This window comes from Taudactylus pleione, unplaced genomic scaffold, assembly GCF_031769625.1.
Source record: "Taudactylus pleione unplaced genomic scaffold, aTauple2 ptg001846l, whole genome shotgun sequence".
Taxonomy (NCBI): Eukaryota; Metazoa; Chordata; class Amphibia; order Anura; family Myobatrachidae; genus Taudactylus; species Taudactylus pleione.
The window spans coordinates 151,469-178,505 of record NW_028286243.1 but is presented as its reverse complement, the minus strand read 5'-3'; the positions used below and the strand labels follow the sequence as shown (position 1 = coordinate 178,505).

Here is a 27,037-nt window from a genome sequence, read left to right as displayed (position 1 = left end):
CATTCAGGGGTGACGTCAGCAGGTGCCGCCATCTTGGCTGAGCAGCCAGCAGCCGCCGCCTCCTCCGCAGCGTAGGACCGGAGACCGCACCGGGGGGAGAGCGGGGCCTGATGAGCCTAGCCCGGGCCGGCAGATAGCCCTCCCCCGCCCGCTCATCGTGTGATTCCCCTCCCCAAGTCCAGCACAGGATGAGCTCCGTCACCCAGCGCAACTCCGGCCTAGTGCAGCGCCGCACCGAGGCCTCCCGCAGCGACCGGGAGAGGGCGGCCGAGGGACCGGACGGGGACAGGGACCGGGAGGAGCTGGAAGATGAGGACAGGGCCGGGGACAAGGAGGCCAGGCTCACCCTCATGGAGGAGGTGCTGCTGCTGGGGCTCAAGGACAGGGAGGTGAGTGTTGTTATTATTATACTTTGTATTATTGTATGTTAGTATTAGTGGTGTCATTACTGCGGCTCTAGTACCTGGAGGTGTGGGAGTACTGGCCATTATTATATCTTGTTATTGTTATGTTGATATTGGTGTTATCCTAGTGGAACCCTGCTCCATATGGTATGTTATTATGTAAATACTGTTAGTAGTGTCCTGACTGGGGCTTCAGGACTGGGAGGTGATGGGAGCACTGGATGTTACTCTGTACCAGCGGTTCTCACCTCTAACAGGTCATGTTTTTTTTAGGATCATTGTCCATGGAAACATGAGATAATTACTGATACCCCTTTTACACCAAAGTCCCGGGTCTGACCTGGGATTTGGAACACGTTTCTTACCCGGATCAGACCCCTTTTACATCACGGCACGGGTCGGCACCGTTCACACCGGAGCCGGGGTTGTGGTTGATGTAATCTCCAAGCGCCACTGAAGCTGGCCAATCGGGCAGCATGCAGCACAATCCAGGGCACATGACCCGGATCGTGCCGTTTACACTGCAGGGTGACGCGGGAACGACCCATGGCCAACCCTGCAAAGTACCTGAGATGGATCTCTAGGTCCCTGGTGGATCCATTTACACTGACTAAAATCCTGGGTTGATGAGCGTTCACGTGCATCAACCTGGGATTTTCAGGTCGGTGTAAAAGGGGTATGACTCAGCATTAAGAAATCCAGAAAACATGGCCTGTTAGATACTTAAGGCTGGAGTTGAGAACCCCTGTACTGTTATACTCCATTATTCTATGGGTGGTATTCAATTGTCTTAACGCGTCCAATCTCTAAAGTGACGGGAGATCACGAAGCGTTATTCAATTCATTCCGATTAGAGGTCTGGTAAAGCGACTGAACCCGTCCAGAGTGCTGGATGCGATCACGAAGAAGTGCCGTTTGGAGGCCCAAATGGGTCACTTTTTGCGCACTTTAGCTCACCACCACCGGGTGGGGGTGAGCGGAAACGCCGGCAGCTGTCTGCACCCGACAGGAGCAACAGTTGAATAACTCCGGGTGCAAAGGTAGGACAGCCGCCTGCACCAACATTTGAATACCACCCATGTTGTTAATAATGGTGGAAGCATTACTGGGGCTTAAGGACATGGACATACTGGAGCCTATATACTGTATAATCCTGTGTTTAATAATATTGTTACTGGGACTGTATGTTGTTTATGAAATATACTAAAATATGGGATAAACTACAGTGTTGAGTCATAGGCACTTTGTATGTTTGTCATTATTGATCTCTATCTGTAAATATTTGTCTAATGTTATTTGTATAGCTTTGTAGTGTGCTTTTTAACTTAGAGTAATTCAAGTCCTCTGCTCCAAAATTAAACGAAAGATGGGTCCTAAACTGCGAGAGGACAAACATAAAATAATGCAATTGTGAGCTCTGTCTGGCTAGCGGTAGTATTAGCTGCCCCTGCTTGGGGTGATGATCAGCCAGTTACCCTTCAGTTTGTGGTGCAACTGGTGTCCCATGCAGCCTTCTGCCCCCATGTGCTGTGTTAATCTCATTCTACCCTGCTGGTGCTCTTCCTACTGCTCACTGCTGCCCTGCAGTATACACACATGAGCCTGGCTAGCCCGTGGATGGAGCAGGGAAGTACTAATAGCACAACACAGTACCATTGGGCTCGATTTCAATTCAACGCGAATTGAATAGCGCAGGGAATGAGCTCACGGAACTATTCAATTCAGCGCACTGCTAAGCCCGACTAAGGATTTCTTCTCTCATCCCTCGCGGGATGCAAGCAGAAATCAAACAAAAGTACAGGCGCGATGCTGTATTCTTCCCTTAGCGCGGCCGAGACTGCATCACGCCGGGAAGTTCAATCGGATGCCTGTTCTCGCGACTAAACACCCTGTTTAGGGGGCGGGAGTATGGGCACTCACCGACCTAACAGCGCGCAGTTAGTGAAATGTCTGCGATCCGGCGACGGATCGCAGAACATCGATGGTGGGCGATCGGAAACTTCCGATCACAGCAATCAGACGCTGATGTATGTGCACCTTAAGGCATTGTCAGCTACCACGCTGTGTGTATTACCATCCATGCTCCATCCTGTACCTGTTTATAGTGCTAGGGAGCATTCAGCATCTGTCTCCACAGCTGGCACTTATCACTGCATTTTGTATGTATAATAACTGGCTCATCTTTCATTTGCTATCATTTTATTTTACCAAATCTTATGTTTGAATTGTGTGTATGTGTGCTATTTGACATTTCCTTTATTTCATTTAATAAAGCATAGAGGCCTTAATATAAATATGTAAATGGTTTAAATTCCTATACATCTTTGGCTGTACTATCCCTATACTATCACAGTGTCTGTAGGAAGGCCTAGCATGGAGTTGCTGTCAGCTGGGCATGTAAAGGTGAGGTACCTGCGAATGCAGCGTGTTGTGGTAACAGCCTCCTCATTGTACACGCAGGCTATCGTCAGGTCAGGTACACACTGTGTTGTGGTAACAGCCTCCTCATTGTACACGCAGGCTGTCGTCAGGTCAGGTACACAGTGTTGTGGTAACGGTCTCCTCATTGTACACGCAGGCTGTCGTCAGGTCAGGTGCACACTGTGTTGTGGTAACAGCCTCCTCATTGTACACGCAGGCTGTCGTCAGGTACACACTGTGTTGTGGTAACGGTCTCCTCATTGTACACGCAGGCTGTCGTCAGGTCAGGTACACACTGTGTTGTGGTAACGGTCTCCTCATTGTACACGCAGGCTGTCGTCAGGTCAGGTACACACTGTGTTGTGGTAACGGTCTCCTCATTGTACACGCAGGCTGTCGTCAGGTCAGGTACACACTGTGTTGTGGTAACGGTCTCCTCATTGTACACGCAGGCTGTCGTCAGGTCAGGTACACACTGTGTTGTGGTAACGGTCTCCTCATTGTACACGCAGGCTGTCGTCAGGTCAGGTACACACTGTGTTGTGGTAACGGCCTCCTCATTGTACACGCAGACTGTCATCAGGTCAGGTACACACTGTATTGTGGTAACGGTCTCCTCATTGTACACGTAGGCTGTCGTCAGGTACACAATGTGTTGTGGTAACGGCCTCATTGTACACACAGGCTGTCATCAGGTCAGGTACACACTGTATTGTGGTAACGGTCTCCTCATTGTACACGTAGGCTGTCGTCAGGTCAGGTACACACTGTGTTGTGGTAACGGTCTCCTCATTGTACACGTAGGCTGTCGTCAGGTCAGGTACACACTGTGTTGTGGTAACGGTCTCCTCATTGTACACGTAGGCTGTCGTCAGGTCAGGTGCACACTGTGTTGTGGTAACGGTCTCCTCATTGTACACGCAGGCTGTCGTCAGGTCAGGTACACACTGTGTTGTGGTAACGGTCTCCTCATTGTACACGTAGGCTGTCGTCAGGTCAGGTGCACACTGTGTTGTGGTAACGGTCTCCTCATTGTACACGCAGGCTGTCGTCAGGTCAGGTACACACTGTGTTGTGGTAACAGCCTCCTCATTGTACACGCAGGTTGTCGTCAGGTACACACTGTGTTGTGGTAACAGCCTCCTCATTGTACACGCAGGCTGTCGTCAGGTCAGGTACACACTGTGTTGTGGTAACAGTCTCCTCATTGTACACGCAGGCTGTCGTCAGGTCAGGTACACACTGTGTTGTGGTAACAGCCTCCTCATCGTATACGCAGGCTGTCGTCAGGTACACACTGGGGTGTGGTAATGGTCTCCTCATCGTACACGCAGGCTGTCGTCAGGTACACACTGGGGTGTGAGTGATGGATACGGGGACAGAATGAAGTGTGAGAGGAGTAACTCTTTGGATACATGATGAATAGGTCATTCTAATTTTCATGGGCATACTCTTGTGGGGCAATATTGTCCAGTTCTCATTGCTTCCCCGTCCGTATTGTGATTATCGCCCTATCTTTTGCAGCTCAGTAGCAGGCTCTGTGCACAATTGTATTATATTCGTTACATTAGAAAAGTATACCAAATGCTACTGGTTAATAAATATGATCATGTGGTAACATCCTTCCTGTTCCTGCTGTCAGTTGTGTGACATGGATTGTGACGCTTATGTACAATTGTAAAGAATACATCAGGTCCCCCTGACTATATAGATGGAGGCATAGGACTATCCCTATACAAAGTAATAGGCTGGTCACTAACCACACACTCTCAATTCTCCATGCGTGTGTCACTTCTTCTGCCACGTCTGTTATTTATTTAGAGGTCAATGAAACCTGGCCTGCAGGTAACCGAAAAGCAGCCGACCCACAACCAGCCAATGTGTTTTACATACATGTTTAAGTTCTCTCTGTAAGGCAACGTCTCTTGTCTAAGCAAATATTAGAGAGGCCTACACCAGCCGTGGCTGCAACTCCTTAGTAACAGAAATAGGCTGGAGACCTGCACTGAAGTCAGTGGAAGAAAACATCCGTATTGAGAAGTCCTGCCTAGGGTGGGAATGGAGTGAAGGAGCCTACGGGCACACAGCGTTGCAGGAACCGTCTGTCAACTTTATTTTCCTGTCAGACTCTTCTAAAGCTTTTAATAATGCTTAGAATTGTTCACATACAGTCAAGCAAGAATGTAAACTACATCTGATCTACTTCAAGCTCATGCATGTCACATTGAGATGAGTATGTACAGCTGTGTAGGACATTTGTGTGGAATTGTAGCTTACATCTGTATAACAATATACAGCAACTTCTTATCCACAGTGTTTTTTCTGTTTGTGTCCAGTTTTATTTACTTCTCTTCTAGGGGTTCTTCAGGGCTGTAGAAACCCCTGAAACGTAACAGTCACGCGCTTCCCTTAATGGCGACCAGTAATTTATTTATTTTTTGTATAATCTGTTTTTATTGAAATCAAAAATAGCATACAACGGCCTACATAAGCACCAAATAAGTACAAATAACAATACAAATTCAATGGACAAATATAATCACAAAACAAAAAGAGAAAAGAGTTCCAGATCGACTAGTATTTAATCGTATTTTTGAACATTGCTAAATAAAAACAAACATAATAGAGTAAAATATATAAAAATTGAGAAAGAAAAAGTATACATAAAGAAGGAAAAGTAATGGGGGAAGAAGAAAAGAAGGTCGCTATGTCCTTCTGTATGTATTTTGTACTCAGAAGTCTCTTTAAAGTTCAGCCAGCCATGCCAAGTGATTGTAAAATCTGAGGGAGATGATTTCAAAGAGGAGAGATCTTCCATAAACATATACTGATCTATTCTCTGAAACCATCGAGAGATAGGAGGACAAATCGAAGATCTCCAATAACACTGTACAGTAGCCCTCGCAGCATTCACCAGATGACGTAACAAGGATTTTTTGTATATGGCGACAGGAATATCTGATAAAGTTAGTAACCAAAACTCAGGTTTATCAGATAAAGGAAGACCAGTGATCAATTCCGATATCTGTCGAACCTTCCTCCAAAAGTCAGCTATTATTGGGCATTGCCACCAAATGAGAGGAATGCCTATTGCTTGACTACAACGCCAGCATAAATTAGATAGATTTGGAAACATCCGGTGAATGTGAACAGGGCACCTATACCACCTAGCCAAAATCTTGTATTGAGTTTCCAAAACTTGGAGTGAATAGGAACTAGCAAAGGTAAAACTAAATATTTGTGACCACTGGTCTTCCGTTAGTTCCCTTCCCAATTCACCATGCCAAGTAGAAACATAGGAAGGTATAGATGGATTGGAACACTCAAGACGTAATTGATATATTAAAGAAATAAGGTGTCTTGGTGAATCTTCTGTCATACATAGAGCTTCAAACTTAGTCTGGATCCAGCGAGGACCACCAGTATTAAGAGAAGTAATATAGTGCCTTAATTGGAGATAAACCCAAAATGAACGGGATGGAAGTTGATACAGTTGTTGGAGATCCGTAAAGGATCGCATTCCACTAGTTGTAACTAGGTGGGATAGACGTGTAATACCCGCTGTGGACCAACCAGATAATTTAGAGGCTGTAAGACCTGGGGGAAAATCTGGGTTACCTACCAGCGGAGTAGGTAATGAAGCGCATGGGCTAAACAAAGGGGAGTTCCTAAATTTGTTCCAACAACAAAGAGTGGGACCTAGTGTCGGGTGAGATAGGGAAGGAAATTTGACAATCCAAGGGAGTACATGGGAAGGTTTACCGACTGTATGACCCACTATAAGCGTCCATTGTTCAATTTCAGATATTCTAGACATTTCAACAATCATGGCCAGGTGGATCGCATAGTAATAATTAAGAAAATAAGGTAGCTGAAGACCACCTTTTGAGCGACTTTGAGTTAATACAGCTTGTGACAGTCTGGGCCGATCTGAACCCCACACAAAGTGACCCACTAGACTTTGTAATCCCTTAAAAAAGGAGACTGGTATTGTAATAGGCAACACTTGCATCAAATATAAGACCTTAGGTAAAATAGACATCTTAACCGTATTAATCTTACCCAACCATGATAGCTTCAATAGAGACCATCTTTGAAAGTCTGTCTTAAATTGTGTAATAAGAGGGGGAAAATTTAGCTGGTAAAAATTATTATTCGAAGGGGATAGAAGAACACCCAAATGTTTAAGACTAGAAGAAGTCCAAATAAAGGGAAATGCGCTCCTAAGACCCATCACAGTACTGCCGGGGAATGATATATTCATGGCAACAGATTTGGAGTAATTGATTTTAAAATTAGAGACCTCACTGAATCTATTAAACTCATGCACGAGGGCAGGGAGAGAGGTCAACGGCGCAGAGATGGTAGCGAGGAGATCGTCGGCAAATAGTGCCAATTTGTATTCATGGTCTCCAATCTGCACACCCAGTGATTTATTTTTAAGGTGGTTTTAGATCTCCCAGGCTGCTTAGGTTCCTGTTGTTAAGCTGGAAGAGGCGACTACCAAACGCTGCTGGATCTGGCAAAGCGTTATATACATTTGTTGTTAGTGTCTCATTCACAATTTTGTGGTGAGCTTGTGTATAAGCTGGGCACACTACAAAGCATGTGCCTGATATATGCCCATTTATGTATAGTTTTGGTATTAGGGCATGCTGAGAGGGACCATTATGGAGTACACCTGCCCAATGTATATCACAATACAATGACACCATTCTGTGTCCTCCCCAGCATCAAGTTCATGGGTGTTCCGTCCCTACCCCTTTTTTTACATGCTGCAAAGCACCGTCCAGCTCCAGGGGGGGGACTGACGGCGAAGATCAGAGTTGCGCTGCACTTTGGTTACTGTGACAGTCGCAGTAATGGAGAGCCCTCCCCTGTCTATAAGAGACCGGGCACGGCTTGGATGGCGGGAACATTGCAGAGAGGATAGATGAATAGTGCAGACGTTCGCTGTGTCTCAGGGTGCATCGCTGGACACAATTGTATCTGTGTCCAGCCAGCAAGTAGGCAATATCTGCAGGAGTCTATAAGAGATTACACTGCTTCCACCTGGCTGCTTCTTAATGCCAACCTGGCTGGTAAGTCTTTTGGGGAGTACACTGCTCTTGACTGTAAAAGTCATTATGAGGAAAATACATGGCCCATTGGTTGAAACTGCTGCTCCCACCATGTGACCAAATCTTCAAATGTGACCAGAGTTTAGGGCTGGGGAATTTTTATTTCAAACATTTTAGAATATTGGATAATGGATACAACACAATGTAAATAAAGTTGTATCAAGGTGTGTTTTATTGGCCTCAAATAAGCTTTTTGGATTCAATCTTGATCGCCATCTTTCTTTCTACTTCAGGGTCCATAGGGTTCCACAGGATACCTTGGGTATAGGTGTGACGTCAGTCATCGGACACCATAGAGTTAAGCTTTCAGCCTCCCAGGATGCACTAGGGTCCCCCTCCTATACCCCGCCCCGAGCCAAGGCATCTCAGTTTCGTTTGGTGCCCGGATGGAGTCGGATGCACCTGCTAGAGGGGGGCTTAGAAGAGCCCCTGAAGTTTTCTTCATGCAGCTGTGGCTACACATCTGGAAGTACAGCATGGACAGTCAATACTGACATCCATGTTGTCTTCACTACACCCCGCCGGTACCGATCCGGGGATGCTGGTAAGCATCTGGGGTCACAGCTAGCGGTGGACCCCAGATGTTTTGGACCATGGCCGGATCTAAGGGGGACAACAGGTAAGCAGCAGGGGTCCCGGGTTATTATACTAAAAGGAGCCAGTGCTCCTGTGTAATCCCCGCACTGCCGGGGAAGAGGCAGCTTCCGTCCGCTTCCCCCAGTCACTCGCCCTCCTTCCTAGATGAGACCCGGCGCTGCTCCTTGCAGACGCCGGGTTATTACTATGAAAGGAGTCTGTGTTCCTGTGTAATCCCCGCGCTGCCAGGTGAAGTGTCAGCTTCTGTCTTCTCCCCCCTGCTCACTCGCTTTCCTTCCTAGAATCGACCCGGCACTGCTCTTGCAGACGCCGGGTTATTACTGTGAAAGGAGCCCTTGCTCCTGTGTAACCCCGGAAATGCTCCTCGCAGATGCAGGGGAAGTGAACATACGGAAAAATATATATATTTTTTAAATTAAATTGTACTGAGTAAGTTTTAACTAGATGTTCCTGACCTCATTCAATCATAAAAAAAAAAAAAAAAAAAAAGAGTGGTTTTTGGAAAAATGTTGTCAGTTAAGTACTATGTCCCAGTAGGGCCTGAGTGCAGGACAATCCCACCAAATGTGCCATGGAGAGCCTACAGGTGATCAGGTGTTTGGATATACCAATCCCCATAATGTTTTTAAAGGAGCATTTTTATCCAAAGAGTAGTTTGGCATTGTGATGACCAAATCTCATTTTACAAACAGGACAGCAGCATCGTAACAAATGTTTTTCTATTCTAACAGAGCAGACATGAAATGCTTGCCATAAGCCACACCAGAAGGGCTGACATTGCAGCTTATAACTCTACCGAGAACGGTGCAACTAGAGAACAGCAGCTGCTAAAGACACTAGTCTCTTAAGAAAAGATGTGCTGCATACTCCTACTGTATAGCGGCTTGCTCTGCAGCATCACACCCCCGCCTCATGGTTCCGGCTCGGTTACCTGTATTACATGAATGTGACTCATCTAGAGGAGTGCTGAGGTTTTACAGGTGTCATGGGTTTATATGACTTAATGTAATCCCTGCTAAAGCTGGCCATACACTTTTAAGATTATCGGTCCAACCAGCCAACTAGTTGGCTGGTTGGAATGGAAAATCTGGTAATGTATGCGAACAGATGACAGAGTATTTTCTATTTCTAGACCTCTGACGCACTTCGAGCATAAACTCTTCCTTAAGGCTATACATGCTAGTGAGTTTTGCCTTTAACTAGGCAGAGTTCCGGTGCAACATGTGCCAGAAGTTAGGCACTTGGAGTATTTTCCTTTTAGATCAATTAGCTTCCTGGCCCCAGTGATTTTGCCCAGGCCTGCTTTGAGCAATACATACCTCGTGTGCCAGAGCCTTATGGCAAAACAACATTTTTAGTTAGTGCAATCATATTATTGAAAATTTTATTTTTTCCCTTTTATTGTGTACGTAATTGTCCGAACAAATATATACTTTATTCCAGTGTCCAATACTTTGGTCATTATAATGTATTTTGTCTGTGTTGAAATCTTGTCCTTCACAGCGGAGGACTAAAGCCTATTCTGCATATAGTCCCTCTAGTCTGTGTAGGACTATTTTATTTTATTATTCATAGTCCTATTTAGTAGTTAAGTGGTTTTCTCTATTAGTGTATTCTGCTTTGTAAAGAACAGGACCATAACAATGCATTAAGAGCTGCCCCTTACAGAGGATTTTTGTCTTCTCTTCCAGGGCTATACATCCTTCTGGAATGACTGTATTTCCGCCGGCCTACGCGGGTGCATGTTAATCGAGCTGGCGTTTAGAGGACGGATCGCCTTGGAAGCTGGTGGAATGAGACGTAAAAGTCTCTTGGCGAGAAAGGTATGACTACCGCTATTGGAATGTAGATATTTGTAGATGCTACAAAAGTATAATCTGCCACAACCAACCTGTCTAGAGTAGGTAAATGTTCACATGTTGGGCTTTTTAACAAATCTAATACCGTTGAGCCGAAGACTGCATTTATGGTTCAGCACCTTACACTTAGGGGGCGATTCAATTCTTTCTCGGGAATATAACTCCTGGCTATTGTTACTACCCGCACTGGCCACTAATTCCCGGGATTAGCAGCATTAAGATGCAGCTCCCAAGTGCTGGGTGTGATTAATTGTCTGTCAGGTCGCAATTAGCCCCAAAGCCCTACTTATTAAAGAGAAGGGTGCGAGCAGAAATGGGCGATAAGTGCAGCCTCAGGGATAGTCGCGGTACGTAATTGAATAGCTCCTGGGCTCCCGCAAGAGGCGATTTAAGTCTCGTACATACCGCAGCTAGCCCTGAGGCTGCATTTATCGCCTATTTCTGCACACACCCTTCTCTGCAATAAGTAGGGCTTTGGGGCTAGTTGTGACCTGCCAGACAAATGCATCGCGCCCAGCACTTAGCCTGGGGCAACACAGTCCTCCAAGACGGCTTTGCCTGGGAGAGACCATGATTTGTATATTATGAGGCACATTTTATTTGAATGACTTGTCTGTTCCCGAGATGGGATACAGGTTATTGTTTTTAGTATTATGATGCTCCCTCTGTGGGCTGTCTTGCAAATGTGCCCTTATTCACCTAGCGTTTTTGTGCTGAATGATGTGAAACGCGTGGTGCAACTTAGATGCAGCACCACCATAGATAGTTTCAGACTTTTGTGTTTTAGCATCTTTTTCACATTGCAGCCTCACAGGATTGTAATGTACTAAGGGCTTAGGGGGGGAATTTGGTTGTTTAGCGCTGCCGTGTACAGTGACCGGGAGCAATTACATTTTGTGTCGATGGGCCCATTATTTCTGCTCGCACCCTTCGTGAGAAGAAATCCACCCATAGTTGGGATTTTGGATGCCCAAACTCAAGATGCCCAGTAGTTTCCATGGGTTTACCCGCTTCGCAAGGCCAATCCCTGTGCGTTTGGGCGCCATAAGTAGTGGCCAAAAACAATTGAATTCTCCCCTTAGAATTTGTACCTTTCTTGCAATCATAGTCGTACAATGTTGCGTGGTGGACATACGGTGAATTATCCATGTCGGCCCCTGGTCTCTTGCCTTTTTTTCTTTGATTATCATCCATGTAGCTCTACTATAGCGTGCTAGTCAATTAGTGGTGTACAGGGTACACAAACTTTGTGCTTTTATTGCATTAGCAGCCTGAAGTAGACGCAAATTTAGTAAAGAAATATACGGATGCATGGCACGGCATAGGGCCATATTCAGTTTGACGTGAAAACCGATGACGTCATTTTCGCCTGTTTCAATTATCCCCATATTCAATTTCAAAGATTTTTCAAAGTCTTTGTTAAAGAACGTGGAGAAGTTTTCACCATGTATTACATGGCGAAAAAAAGTGCAGAATTGGGGTTTAGGGGTGCAGGCTTAAAGTAAATAGCATGCAGTCCTGGGAGGGGGGGTCCCCTAAAAGTAGGCTGTGTGTAAAAAAATAATCCTCAGGACACCCCAAAAAAATGTACTTTCATTTTGGGGTTGAAAAAAAACAAAACTGGAACAAAGTTACAAAGTTGCAAACTAGTGAGATTTAATAAGGGGGGGGGGGGTCCCCATGTATGCAACAGGTGTTTTCTTCATTTCGGGTAGTAGCGGCAAGTGCATTTTTGAAAAATTTTAAATATGCACTTTAGGGACTTAAAAATATGCTTGCACCCAATTTCCAAATTTGATGGAAGTAGTTAGCTTTTTTTTTTTTGCAAAAAAAAGCTAAGTGCTATTCATCACAGGCACATTCATGCACCTGCCGCGGCTATTTTAAAACCCTGATTACCTTCAGCAGACAAAAACGGGAGTACCCATAGTGATCCCCCATGTCTGGACATCTTTAGGTGGGTGCCGGGAACATTTCCCGAAAATTTCCTGGATTTTTTCGATACTTTTCAATCCACCCCCGTTTTCACCGGATATTAATTGAATACAGGGTTAATGCGGGCACGCGCCCGATACTTTATCCCTGAAAAACCTGCGATAATGGCTTTAATGTCCGACCTCGGACTTTTCGCCATCAAATTGAATATGGCCCTTAGTCTGTGTATAGGGTATTATGTAAAATTACAAAATTGTGCTCTTGTGCCTAGTTGGCCTCTGCTCCTTTACATGAGCTGCTGGTATGGGCTGGGGCACATGTGACTCTAATCTCATGTAATTATTCAGAGCCAATGAGGAGCCTGACTGAAAGCTGGCAGACCTCGTTTGATGTCGCAGAAAGTATCTCAGGAGCATAGTGAGCATGCTCCTGCCAGTACATGGGATGTTCCCCCACTCATTAATACTCATGAATATTCATAGCTGCCCCGAAGAGGTTTGGCTTCATGCAGATATGTTAAAAGGTGAATTTAGAAGTGTATAACCTGTAACACACTGTAACTCTAGAATATGTTCAGTTGTTGTCCATTCAGAGATCTACTTAGTTGTTAGGTGACTGGCCTAGGTTGCTTTTGCAGGGCGCCACACCCTGTCCCATTTATAAAAGTTAAAATGTTCCTTGCCCCTTTTCCAGCGCCCTGATGGGATTGCCGCACTAACAGGTTTCAAAGCCATCTCAGCTCACTCTGGCTGTCGGCTCTTCCCGAAATCATGGCTTCCCCAGCGAGTGAATAGTGCACATCATCTCTTCACACTGCGGGAGAGCTTGGGGCCAGTCCTGTATCTCTGTGAGTGATGGGCACGCACCCTACAGTGATGAGAAGACCTGCCCCCTTTTCTATTGGACACACCCTTATTCTGGCGCATATGCGCCTTCGCCGCGCACAGCAAAGTGCCCCTGTTTGAGAGCTGCCCTGGCCCCCCTAGAAGGAACACTATAGATGATATACAGTACACGTAAGAGCTGGACACATGGAGCAGGCAGCCTGGCTGAGCGGTTTACAATCCAGTGCAGGCTGCGGAGGTGCCATGCTTTGTGCCACCCCCCCCCCCCCCACAACACCACTGCCAAAATGGGATGTTTCCCAATAGGCCCCTTCACAGCCGACACAAGTCATCAAGCAGATGCCACCTCCTTAACAGTACCGATAAAGAATGGGAAAACAGCAATCTGCTTTCGGTAGTGCCTTACCACGCACAATAAGACTTTTCTCCAGTCTCCAATCCTTCAAGCGTTCCCTGAAAACTCTTCTCTTTAGGCAAGCTCATCAGCTTCCAGAATTGCTCACATACCCTTCATAACTTCCATATCTATTTGCATCCCCTTTCATAGTCCACACACAACCTCACACATTGTCTTTCTTTCACATCCTCTTGACATTGGACAAAATTCATGTGTGGCTGGATCATGCAGTCCACCAAGAAACTCTGCATTCTGGCTTGACCAAAATGCAATATATAGCACCTATCCTTGTGTGTCAATACCTATTTCCCTATAGATTGTAAGCTTGCGGGCAGGGTCTTCCTACCTATATATTTGTCTGTTACTACTATGTTATGTTCTATTAATGCTTCCAATTGTAAAGCGAAGCGGAATTTGCTGCGCTATATAAGAAACTGTTAATAAATAAAAAAATAAATTAAAATAAACATATCACATAAAGGGAGGTCTTATATGAAGTGTCATGCTAAGGTACATCTAGTGGGGGGCACCACCTATGCCAAGGTTCATGGTCTGTTAAATGTTATCCTAAAGGAGGATTCTAGAGTACTCCCTGGCAAATGTTCTTGGTCCGGTCCTGTGCAGGATCTAATTCTGAGTACTCATCCCAAGAAGAGTGTAGTACAGGGGAATAACAGCATGTGCTGGACGATGTAGTGCTAGTGGCTGGCTAGGTACTGCACTTCCAGGACAGTCAGGGCTCAGTGGCTCCTGGAAGAACGCTATTTATGAGGAAATGCAATCGCTTTGTTTTCGCCAAGTACAGGTAGAATCCGAGTGGATGTTTACAGTTAAACACAGGTTGCGGATTCCTTACTAAAGAAAGATATGGGTATATAGTATATTCCACACCGAAATCCTTAAATGTAACAGTTAGCACTTCTTTGGGACTCCATTGGGGCACAACTTAGGTCAACAAGGCGGTGGGAAAGTGGTCAGGGGTAAATGTAAAACGGGTTTGGCAGTGGAAGTGTATTGTATAAACAGGAAGCGCAGACCCTCGGGAATGTCCGTCACCCACAGTGGAAGCTGCATGGTAGCACATTGCTTCACTTTGTCTCTCATCAGTTTAACAAGAAAACACAAACACCCAAGGAGGAGATTATGGATCACTCGCAGTTGAACATGGTGTAGCTCTCCCTTAGATCCTTCGCCTGATGGGACACATTACCCCCTCTGTAGCAGTGAGGTCTTTCTGATGTCGTATACCATGAAAGGAGAGCAAAGAAATCGCACGCACTTACTCCTGTCTCCACCATACAGCGCTATTATCAGTATGGGGATAAGTGTCAGCACTGGACTGATACCAGATAGTCCTCTTCTGCAGCCACCCATAAAAAGGGGTGCACAGGGATTAAAGTGTGGACCATTTACTAGTGCACCCACCGTACAGAGCCGTTCATTTGTAGCAATGCTATGCAGAGCTATTATTACGGGGATAAGTGGTGACACTGTACTGATAACAATTAGGGGCATTGTTACATACAGGTCAGTGCCCGGATAGCACAGATACCACTTACTGCAGAGTGTCTGGTTCCACAGCAGAACACGTTCTCTCGCAGTACAGTAACTCGATCTTGTAGACCATACTTTGTTACATTACTAATGGTAAGGGGAGGCAGGAGGTGACACATCATTTTAAATGATCTATTATGGTTACAATTATTAGAATATATCTGCCATAAACCTCATACAAATCTTCAGCTCCCTGTACTTGGTGATCGTAGAAGAACATCTAATATTTATTTTGTAATTTGAGCCACTATTAAATAGAATTGGGAATATTATATTCTACATAAAGCAGTATTGGAATGTCACCTTCTTTGTTTCCTACATGATTATCGAGACAGAGCTCCCCCCTGATACGTTTTATAGTGCCGGTATCATCCTGAGGAAGTTATATCACATTTACTACCCATTTCTACTTCAGGGTCCATAGGGGGTCCACAGGGTTGACCTTGGGGTATAGGTTGGGAACCAAATCCGGGCACCACGCAGTTAAAGCTTTTAGCTCCCAGGATGCACTGGGTCCACTCTCCCTATAACCCCACCCCCAAGCCAGAGGCACCTCAGTTTAAGTTGGTGCCCGGCCGGAGTCGGGTCACCGTTAGCGCAGGGGGAGCTGATTAGCAGCCCCTAAGCTTATTTTATTTTTTTAGGGACAAAGTTTTTTCATAGACTTTGGACTCTTCAGAGCGGCAGCGTCGGACTGTCCATAGGACGTCTAAGCTGCCGCTCCGTCACCCCGCTGGCGCTGAGACGCCAGTACAGATCTGGGGATCTCAGCGGGACCCCAGAGTCTGTACTAGCCGGACTCTGCGGGCGCCCAGGACTGCTGCCGGATCCACGGGGAGCAGGTAAGGTCGCGGATCACCGCTTGCGGTGATCCGCGCATTTCAAATGCAGTCCTGTGCCTCCGGTCTCAGGGGACAGACCGGAGGCGCCGGCAGTGGCGGCGGGCCCCCCATACCCCGTGTGTCCACTAGACCACCAGGGACTTAACGATCGGTGCAGGGAGCCGGCGTCCCGGGGGTTAATAGCCGGCCAGGGGAGGCAGCCTTCCCTGTTACAGCGGCTCCTCCCCTCAGCTCAGCGCGCCTTTCAGTATCCATAGTCTGGCGTCGCTGAGCTGCTTCCTCCGCGGGCCACGCTTCTTCTGAGGTCTCCAGCGGCCATTTTATCTCTGTGGTGCAGCAGAAATCTCTGGAGATGGCAGTGAGTCCAGTCCCCCTGCGTACCTCACCATCAGGTCAGTGTACACAGCGCTGTAGCCTTCCCAGACACTGAATCTGGGCAGTTGAATGCAGTGTAATAGTGCAGTATATTATATGACATGTTTATGTATATATGTATATATCTGCATTGTATGTGACTTATGCTAGTGCTGACTGTACTTTATTCTCTCACCTGTCAGTGTATATCTATCCCTTTTCTTTATCTGCCCTAAGACAGCTGTACTTAGGGTGGTTCTGAGACCTCACATTTATATACTTGTTAATATTTGTGTGGTTTGTCACATACTGTTGCGTGCTGCACGTTGCCATATTTTAGATGGAACTGTGTGTTTTTGGCATCAGTCAGGACCAGTATAGTGCTGCTTAATATTTCCGCCAAGATGGGTCAGATATGTCTGACCAGGAGATAGAGCGTTATACTGCACCCATTTTTACTATCCTGCAAGTCATGTGCTGCAGGTGTTAGTGCGGAGGATTTGACTCATAAAGGGTTCTGTATGTGGCGTCATCTGGTGCCGGCCTCTTTCACGACCCCCTTGGGCGGTTTGTTTTCTCGGGATCCTCTCAATTGCGGATCGCCGGGCGGGCCCCATTGTTGTACCTCACTTGGGGTTACTTCACCATACTGCCCTTTTCATCTCAGGGTATCTCGCAGCTTCTTGCACTCTTCCCCTGTGACACAGACTACCGCTCCCTGCAGGGGTTTTTTGCAGTATATGAATTCCCCCTGGTGCCACAATAGTCTGTCATTCCCCTTGCAGGGATTACCACAACAGCCACCCTGGGTGGATGTCGTTTTCTACGAAACGCTAATTGGCGTGGTTGACGCCCTGTGGTTACTTCCCAGTTGGCTCTGCCGTGAACTGGGTACTGTTCGGGGCTCTTTCCCTCTTACACGGGGGGAAGCCTATTTCAGGTATTATTATCCCTGCTTTAGGGCTGGTAGCAGGTCCATTCTGGTTAGAGTGAATGTTGACCTGCACCTGTATCATACACCCTCAGTATTGCGTGCCTTCGGGTTACCTGTTGCTGACTAGCGGGTGGATCGCATAGCGGGACTCTGGCTGTTGCCAGATAGGAGGTGTTACAACAGTGTTTGGCCTCCTGTCCCAAATTCCCTGAGGGCATCACGAGACCCTCCTGGGGGGGATGGGCGTGTTACTCGTCTGATTACAGACGTTACTACGCCTCCCATTCCTGCGTGGTCGGATTCTTCGGATCCGTAGGTGGTAACTCTGCCTGAAATCAGTATACTTGCTTTCGGGAGTTGTTACCCATCCTACCATGGCTATAGCATGGTTGGTTAATACTATTGCATATTGGGTTGATGCATTTGTAACGTTTTTTCCCCTCCAACACGTCGGGGGTTCAAATGTATTTGGTCGCTCATGTAATATATGCAGTTGTCATAGGTGGACATGCCTATATTGGATACCAGTCTCCTAACTTTCAGAGTTCCGGCTGCGACTGTATCCTCCGTAATACCCTATGGCTGCGCTCTGAGAATGCAGAGGTGCAGATACCATCTTTAGGGTTGATATTGTTTGGTCCTGACCTTGACAAGATTGTAGTAACATTGGCAGTATTACTAACGACAAGTTTACCGCTTTCAGCTATGCACACTACAAGGCCTCAGACTAAGTCTGTTAAGTCTTTTTTGTCCTCTCGGTCAGCCTAAAGGTCTGTTTCTTCGTAGACTGTCGGCATCTACAAGGGCCGACATATCCAGTACCGAGCAGGCCTGGACTGCCAGCCGATCCTGCTTCTGAACCTACGGATATCTCTTCAGTCTGACGGGACAGGCCTACAACTGGGAGATACCGATTTTCTCAGTTCGCCCGGTATTAGTGTCAAGTTGCCGCGGCTACGTGAGTAGGAGGGTACGCCCTCTTTACAAGGGCCTTACAGATCCAGAAAGCTATGCAGTTGTTGCGGTAAGCGGAGCTAATTGGGCCATCCCCACTATCTCAGTGAGGGACTGGTTGTTCTGTTTTCTTTCTGGTGCGGTGGCTGAATGGTCCTCTTTGGCCTGTTCTCTGTCTCAATTCCCTGAACCAGTTCCTAAAGCTACCTGGGCTCAGGAGGAAATCCCTATGCTCCATCATACGATGTTTGGAACCTGGGGACTTTAGGGTATCACTGGATATACAGGACGCGTGCCTACGGGTACTTACAGAGACCTTTCCTCAGCATGGGCTGAGGTTTGCTGTATCACAGCAACACTTACAATTTTTCGGGCTCTGCCTGTTGGGACTGTCCTCAGCCCCACAGGGGTTTACCAGCGTTTTGGATTTTCTGACAGTTCTTCTGTTCAGTATATCCCAATGCTCCTGTACCTGGACGGCCTCCTGCTCTTAGCGGGATCACCGGGGTACTTTACGGCCAGGTCAGGATGACTGTGGCTTCTTCAGGGTGCAGACGTTTAATCAACGGGGAAAAAGTCCTCCCTGCATCCCTCTCTGGGTATTCTTCATCTAGGATCCCTGCTGGGTTCTCAGAATCTGAGAATTCTTCTGGCGTAAGACGGAATCTCCTCTCTTCCATTAGGAGTACATGGTTGTCTGCGCAGTCGACAGATGTCTTTACACTCTGGGATGCATGGTGGAATGGGCTCAGTTCCATTCCAGGCCTTTCCATAATTGGCTCATCTCCAGATGGAATGAGTTTTTTCTGTCGGATAACTGTTCAAACGATGATGCTCTCTCCGGAGGCAAGTCGGTCCCTGTCCGGGTGGCTATGGCCATCTCGTCCAGGGTTTTCTTTGCTAGGGACAGTGTCTGGACCGAATCCTTTTCAGTGCAGTTGGACGTCTGTCGATTCCACCCTGTCAATTAACTTACTCTGGCATAACTCTTGTTTCCCGGTGAACCTGAAAAGGTTCAGTCCGACAGGGTCAGGACAGTGGCTTCCTTTTTAGCAACACTGTTCGTTGGGTGGCAATGACAGGTATGTCACATATTCGGACATAGTCCGAGGGTCTCCTCCCGACCATCTCGGCAGCGTTCATTTCAGGAGCTCTCCATTGGGAAGCGGGAGTCCTCAGCCGTCACGACGTGCATCCCGGGGACTAGTCTCTTCCCCAAGAGAGGTTTCATCTCCTGGTGAGCAGGGGGGGCCCCCCTGAGGTGACCCTCATGGCCTTCTGACTTTATCACACTAGGGTGTTACAGTTCAGCTCTGGGGATTCTGAAGCAAACTTCAGCGACTCTTTGTCGGTGAAGTGGTCCTTCCACTTTGTGTACCTGTGTTCTCCGGTCTCCCTTCTTCCTCGAGGTCTTTGGAAGTGTTTTCAATCGAGACGGAGATGCTTTCCTGCTGGTGGTTCCTGCTTGCCCCAGATGTCAGGGGTACTTGGATCTTCGGAGTCTCTACATCGATACTCCATCCCTGATGCTTCACTGCCCGGACCTGTTGTCTCAGGGTCCTTGGTTTTGCCTTGGACCTGGGTCGTTTGTCTTTGACTGTGTCCTTACAGTGGTCTTACGGCTTCCCTGGCTTTGTCATCGTTGGAATGATTAGAGCACATGGATCAGCTTTTGCTGGGACCTACCACAAACTGTGGCAGCCATAAATCTTATGGTATTGTACCTGTCGATACAATCCTCCGGTGTCCAGGATTTCCAGATATTCTGGCATTCCTTCCGGCTGGCTTGGGTTTCACACTTGGCCTGGTCTTCCTGACAGTGCGGATCTCTACACTGTCAGTATGGTTAAGATATGGAATTGCTTCACTCTGGTATCCAGTTCATCCTTTGGAGTGTTTTCTTGATTATGCCTCCATTTGTCCTCCCTAGGGACTCCTTGGGAGTAAGTAGTGGTTCTTCGTTACCTCCGGGGACAGTCAATGGAACCGCTGGTTGTGATAGCCATTACATGGTCTATTGCTTAGGCTCTCTCTTTCTCTCAGGGTGTTTATATCAACCAGGAGAGTGTCTGAATTGGGAGCGTTCTCATGTAGCTCCCTCTTCTGGAGGGCATCATGTCAGGGTGGGAGTTGCTCTCGCCCTGTGTTTCTTCTTAGTGGTTTTCAGGTTCCATATTATTCTGGAACTTATGGTACGGCCATTCTGTCCCCAGTCCTCTCGGCTGGTGTGGCCTCATTGACTGTGGTCTGGCCTCTTTGGATTTATGTGATCCGTTCAGGTTCCTTACGGAAATCGGACTCCTTATTGGTGGTCTGAGATTTCTGGTTTTCACAGGAAAGGATGGCCGGCCTATAACCAAATGTTGACTTGGATGGCCTCGTAGGTCTTCCTCAGGGGCCTACCCATGGGTAGGCCTTCCTGTTGTTGATGCTTGTTTTTTCTCGGGCCATGTGACCCTCGTGTGCGGCTCGCTGTGGCACCTCGGCTGTTTTGCCTTACTAGGTGGCCACGTGGTCTTCTGTCCACACCTTTTTAAGGTTCTAGGCATTGGTTTCCTTTGCCTCTCAGGATGCTTCCTTTTTGGCGACGGATTCTCCTCTCAGCACAGGAGCGTCCCCACCCTTGGTTGAACTGCTTTGGGACATCCCCAAGGTCAACCCTGTGGACCCCCTATGGACCCTGAAGTAGAAAACAAGAGATATGGTAAGAACTTACCTTTGTTATCTCTGTTTCTACGAAGTCCATAGGGTCCACAGGGCGCCCGCCCTGACGCACCTGGCTTCATATGGGCTGTGTGGCTGGTCACCGGTTTTCCGTCTCCCATTTCGGTGAGTATGGTTATTGAGTGTTCCAGTTTTCTCTCTCTTTTTCTCTCCTCCTCCGGCCTTTGGCTACTTACAAACTGAGGTGCCTCTGGCTTGGGGGTGGGGTTATAGGGAGAGTGGACCCAGTGCATCCTGGGAGCTAAAAGCTTTAACTGCGTGGTGCCCGGATTTGGTTCCCAACCTATACCCCAAGGTCAACCCTGTGGACCCTATGGACTTCGTAGAAACAGAGATAACAAAGGTAAGTTCTTACCATATCTCTTGTTATCTCCCCTTCTAGAGAGCACCCAATCCGCTTCTAGTTACCATTTGTCAGGCACATTCTATAAAATGTTACCTAGATTTTGGGGTCTATTTAATAAACACTTTTTTTTTTTTCTCCAGCATTTTAGCTGGAGCCATACTTTTGTGTTCTCTATTGAGTTACATTACATATTCTGTTTTCATTTACTATCACTGCATGTGACACAAGTAAATATTTTTCTGTACAAACTGGTTTTCCATTTACAATATGTCTTCAAGTATACCAACAAAGGTGGTGCTCTTAAGAATCCGTCAGTACACCTTTAGTGAACCATTTTTGTTTATTCCCTTGTTTATGAGATGGTTACTTCTATATCGGGCAAGTTACAGTTACGGTAATGCTTGAAAAGGATGATTTTCACATGTACTTTAAGGGAAACTTAATTTTTATTCAATGCCATGTGGATGATTGTTTTCTGTAATAGCAGGTTAAATATAGTTTGGTAATGCTCTGCTCTCACAAAGTCAATGATAAGCTTTTACATTACAGAGCCCAGAGGTGTTTTTCAAAGGCTCACTGCTCGCTACATCATGCACCTGGTGTGTCTGGTGGATTATGACACTGCAGGATTAATAGTGGCCTGAAGAAACCAAGAAAAGTATTATATACTGTAATTCTTCTTATAGCCTGCCAGTGATTTTTTTTTTAAATAACAAAAACATATATATTTTTTTTATATGGGGTTGCAATTTTAACGGGGGGGCATTCAATTTTTTTTTTTTTCCGCGTCTGATCTCCCGTCTAAAGTGACGATATATCAGGGGCGATATTCAATTGTTTTGGGCTCCCATGACTTTATTCGCAGATGTCGCCCAAGTGCGTCGGGTTTAGTCACGTAAAGGTGCTAAACCCATCTAAACTACTTGGCGCCCAAACCACAAATGCAGTTTGGGCGCCCCCAAGCTGGTCTTCTCGCCACCTCAGGAGGGAGCCAGCAGAAATAATGGGCGCACGTGGCACTCACACCCGTTGGGCACAACAATTGAATAGCTCTGTCTGGTGCTCAGAAAAAAAAAACTTTTTTTTTTTTATTTCTTTATCAATTTATAAAGAGTTTTCAGATTTTATGCATAATACAGAAATATATGTACCAATAAGCAATAAAGACGTATGAAAATAGGAAAAGGTACAAAGGTAAACATTGCGATAATAAATGATCATTAATGTGAACTAGAATAACAATATTGAAATCAAGACTATTTACGCAGATATGACAATATAGCATTTTAAAATCTGTGATCCAACCGAAAACCAAAGTAATTTAGATCTGTACATATGTTGGAAAATTATAACTAGTGTGAGATCTAGAGGGTGTATGAGTGATATGAATGAAAGGTGGGGGGGGGGATAATTTCCCTTCCCCCTAAATATTTGAAACATAATGGGGGCGATTCAACCAAATGCAATGTTGAATAGCGCCTGGAATGAGTTTCCGGAGCCATTCAATTGTCCCCATTGCGCCCTGCACTTAAGTTGGGAGATTCGTTGGGAGATTCGGGTTACAGCGCCTAATGCTGGGTGATTATCCACGGTAACCGGCATTCTCTATCTTGAGTGCCGGCCACAATGCTGTTAGTGCATGTGCTAAGCCCGAAACTAGCATCGTGGCACTAGGTTAGTTGTGGGCTAACAGTTCGGCCTCGTATTTAAATGATTTTGCCCCCTTAAAAAAACAAAACAAAAAAAAAGAGATCCATAGTGTTTGTTTCCACAAGTGAAATTGATAATTATAGATAAGCATTCAAACGCGGTGAAGTCTTCCCACTGCATATCATACGTTCAATCGGTCTAATGAGGTGTGTTTCAGATAAGCTTTTAGAGCATGAAATGTGAGGTAACCAAGAATCTTAACTTGCAGATAATACATTTATATACAATGCTGACAATCTTATTTATTTTGTGTTATTTTATTTTCTTTTTTGTTAAGGTGATCTGCAAATCTGATGCTCCGACGGGCGATGTCATGCTTGATGAAGCACTAAAACATATTAAGGAAACCCCTGCCCCAGAGACTGTGCAAAGCTGGATAGAACTCCTCAGCGGTACGTCTGCAGCCGGTGTAGTGTTTATATTGTAACTTCCCTTCTAACGGTAACAGTGAGAATTGTGGCTGCTTAGACGACTTGCAGGAGACATTCTGTAACCTGGGTTTTTGTCCTGGCAGAAACGCGTAAACTGTATACAAACTGTATACAGTCAGGTCCATAAATATTGGGACATTGTCAGAATTTTCATATTTTGGCCTCTATTCACCACCACAATGGCTTTGAAATGAAACAAACAAGATGTGCTTTAACTGCAGACTTTCAGATTTAATTTGAGGGTAATTACATCCAAATCAGGTGAATGGTGTAGGAATTACAACGGTTTCTATATGTGCCTCCCACTTTTTAAGGGGCCAAAAGTAATGGGACTATCAACTCAAAAGCTATTTCATGGACAGGTGTGGGCTATTCCCTCGTTATTTCATTATCAATTAAGCAGCTAAAAGGTCTGGAGTTGGTTCTAGGTGTGACATTTGCATTTGGAATCAGAGCTGTCACTATCAGTGAAGCAAGCCATCAGTAGGCTGAAAAATCAAAACAAACCCATCAGAGAGAGAGCAAAAACATTAGGTGTGGCCAAATCAACTGTTTGGAACATTCTTAAAAAGAAAGAATGCACCAGAGAGCTCAGCAACACCAAAAGACCCGGAAGACCACGGAAAACAACTGTGGTGGATGACAGAAGAATTATTTCCCTGGTGAAGAAAAACCCCTTCACAACAGTTGGCCAAATCTCCTCTCCAGGAGGTAGGTGTATATGTGTCAAAGTCAACAATCAAGAGAAGACTTCACAAGAGTGAATATAGAGGGTTCACCACAAGATGTAAACCATTGGTGAGCCTCAAAAACGGGAAGACCAGATTAGAGTTTGCCAAACAACATCTAAAAAAGCCATTACAGTTCTGGAACAACATCCTATGGACAGATGAGACAAAGATCAACTTGTACCAGAGTGATGGGAAGAGAAGAGTATGGAGAAGGAAAGGAACTGCTCACGATCCAAAACATACCACCTCATCAGTGAAGCATGGTGGTGGTAGTGTCATGGCGTGGGGATGTATGGCTGCCAATGGAACTGGTTCCCTTGTATTTATTGATGATGTGACTGCTGACAAAAGCAGCAGAATGAATTCTGAAGTGTTTTGGGCAATATTATATGCTCATATTCATTCAAATGCTTCAGAACTTATTGGACGGCACTTCACAGTGCAGATGGACAATGACCCGAAGCATACTGCAAAAGCAACCAAAGAGTTTTTTAAGGCTAAAAAGTGGAATGTTATGCAATGGCCAAGTCAATCCTCTGACCTGAATCCGATTGAGCATGCATTTCACTTGATGAAGACAAAACTGAAGGGAAAATGCCTCAAGAACAAGCAGGAACTAAAGACATTTGCAGTAGAGGCCTGGCAGAGCATCACCAGGGATGAAACCCAGCGTCTGGTGATGTCTATGTGTTCCAGACTTCAGGCTGTAATTGCCTGCAAAGGATTTGCAGCAAAGTATTAAAAAGTGAATGTCAGATTTAGGATTGTTTAGTTTGTCCCATTACTTTTGGCCCCTTAAAAAGTGGGAGGCACATATATAAACCGGTGTAATTCCTACACTGTTCACCTGATTTGGATGTAATTACCCTCAAATTAAATCTGAAAGTCTGCAGTTAAAGCACATCTTGTTTGTTTCATTTCAAAGCCATTGTGGTGGTGAATAGAGGCCAAAATATGAAAAATGGTAAAACATGTCTAGACCTTCTCGTTGCATGTCAGCATTAAAAATATTTATTCCTGATTTCAGGTGAGACCTGGAACCCGCTGAAACTCCACTTCCAATTACGAAATGTTCGAGAACGCTTAGCCAAGAACCTTGTCGAGAAAGGCGTCCTGACAACCGAAAAGCAAAACTTCCTCCTGTTTGACATGACCACGCACCCACTGACCAACAATAACATCAAGCAGCGCCTCATCAAGAAGGTGCAGGAAGCGGTTCTTGACAAATGGGTAAAGGATCCTCATCGCATGGACAAACGTTCGCTGGCCCTCATCTATCTAGCTCATTCTTCTGATGTCATCGAGAACGCATTCGCCCCACTCCTTGATGACCAGTATGACTTGGCCATGAAGAGAGTCCGACAGCTCCTCGATCTAGACCCAGAAGTTGAGGCCACCAAGGCGAATGCTAATGAAATTCTATGGGCCGTGGTGGCCACCTTTACAAAGTAAATACAGAGAACGTGGGAGCGTTCACTCTACCGAAAACCAGTTGTTTCCACTCAACATTCTCAGTAATTTGTACCTTTTACTTATTTTGACTCGCCTCCAGAAAGACGTCGATTTGTGTCTATGCAGGAGCGGCTTGGTACGTGACACGTTTCCTGTTGAGTGAGTGACGATCTTATTGCCATATTGGCATTCAACTACTCCTTTAAACTTGTGCATCTCAGGAACGTGGTTAGACGTAGGCTTATTTTCAGTTAGTTTGTAGCCGGACACCTGGATGCACACCGGAATTTGCTTTGCCTCTAATTTCTGCATGGTGGTTTACAGTTTTGCAGAGTTGTCACAGAAAGGCCTTTCCGTCACCAAAGTTTAGCTCTGTCCCATTTCTTAACTTTGTACACTTGTTACTTTATGCTAAAAAAAAACATTTTAACAGCTTTTTTTTGTTTGTTTTTTTTTAATTATTTTTTTATTTCTTCAAGCTGCTCGGCTGACCCAGTCATTGTTTTTTTTTGGTTTTTTTTTTTGTACATTTAGTGCAAACATTTTAAGCCTTTTAAGCCTTTGTGTAGTATACGCAAAAGGGCTCATGGGTTTTTTTTTTTTAAAGCCATTTTGGGCTGGGGAAACATTCCATTGAATAGTGTAAATAGTTGCTGTTGTATAGAGAAAAATGAAAACAAAAGTCCTAAGTATTTTTGGTCGTACACCCCAATGTTAAGCTCGGTCTATAGCACATTTCAGGCTCTGATATGCAGAGCTACAAGTGAAAACATACAGTGATCTGTGAACTACACATGTCATTTTTACGTGTTCATGTGTACAGTAAGCGCCATTGCCCTAATTTTTTTTTCCCTTTAAATTTTGAGGCCATTGCAATTTTTGGGTGTTTTTTTTTTTTTTTCTTATCGTGCATTTCATATAGGTCATTGTGCTTTTCTTAGAGTTGTCCTCTGTATAGGCTTAAACACACTCAAATAGTTATTCCTATAAACTGTTGCATGCGCATTTTTCGCAACCGCAGACTTCTCTGTAACCTGGCAAAATATATATATATATATATATATATATATATGTGTGTGTGTATATGTATGTGTGTATATATATATATATATATATATATATATATATATATATATAATTTTGCAGCTTTGAACACTAATGTTTGAGATCGGTGTTGCCTGTCACATTTCCTCCTCCATACTTTTCACCTTGTGATGCATTAATGATCAATCATCCCTCCGCTGCCAGTGGGACCTGTACATGTAGTCCTAGGAAGAGGGCATTGGCACCGGGGTCTTTTTAGATGATTAAGCATTAACGGAGAGCAAAAAATAAGAGGTCGTAGATTGTTGCAATTATCAGATTTCCTCTGTATACTAGCTTTTTATTATACAGTAAATAAACTATGATCTTTAAAGTGCCTGAAA

General features: G+C 45.4%; 1 protein-coding gene across 1 annotated transcript; it reads left to right on the top strand.

The window, feature by feature from the left end:
- On the top strand, positions 1 to 27,037 carry GOLPH3 (golgi phosphoprotein 3). The gene is made up of 4 exons (XM_088465108.1): positions 1 to 389; positions 10,234 to 10,365; positions 23,274 to 23,388; positions 25,186 to 27,037. Exons 1-4 carry the CDS (start codon positions 189 to 191, stop codon positions 25,608 to 25,610), a joined length of 873 nt encoding a protein of 290 aa, XP_088321234.1. The 5' UTR covers positions 1 to 188; the 3' UTR covers positions 25,611 to 27,037.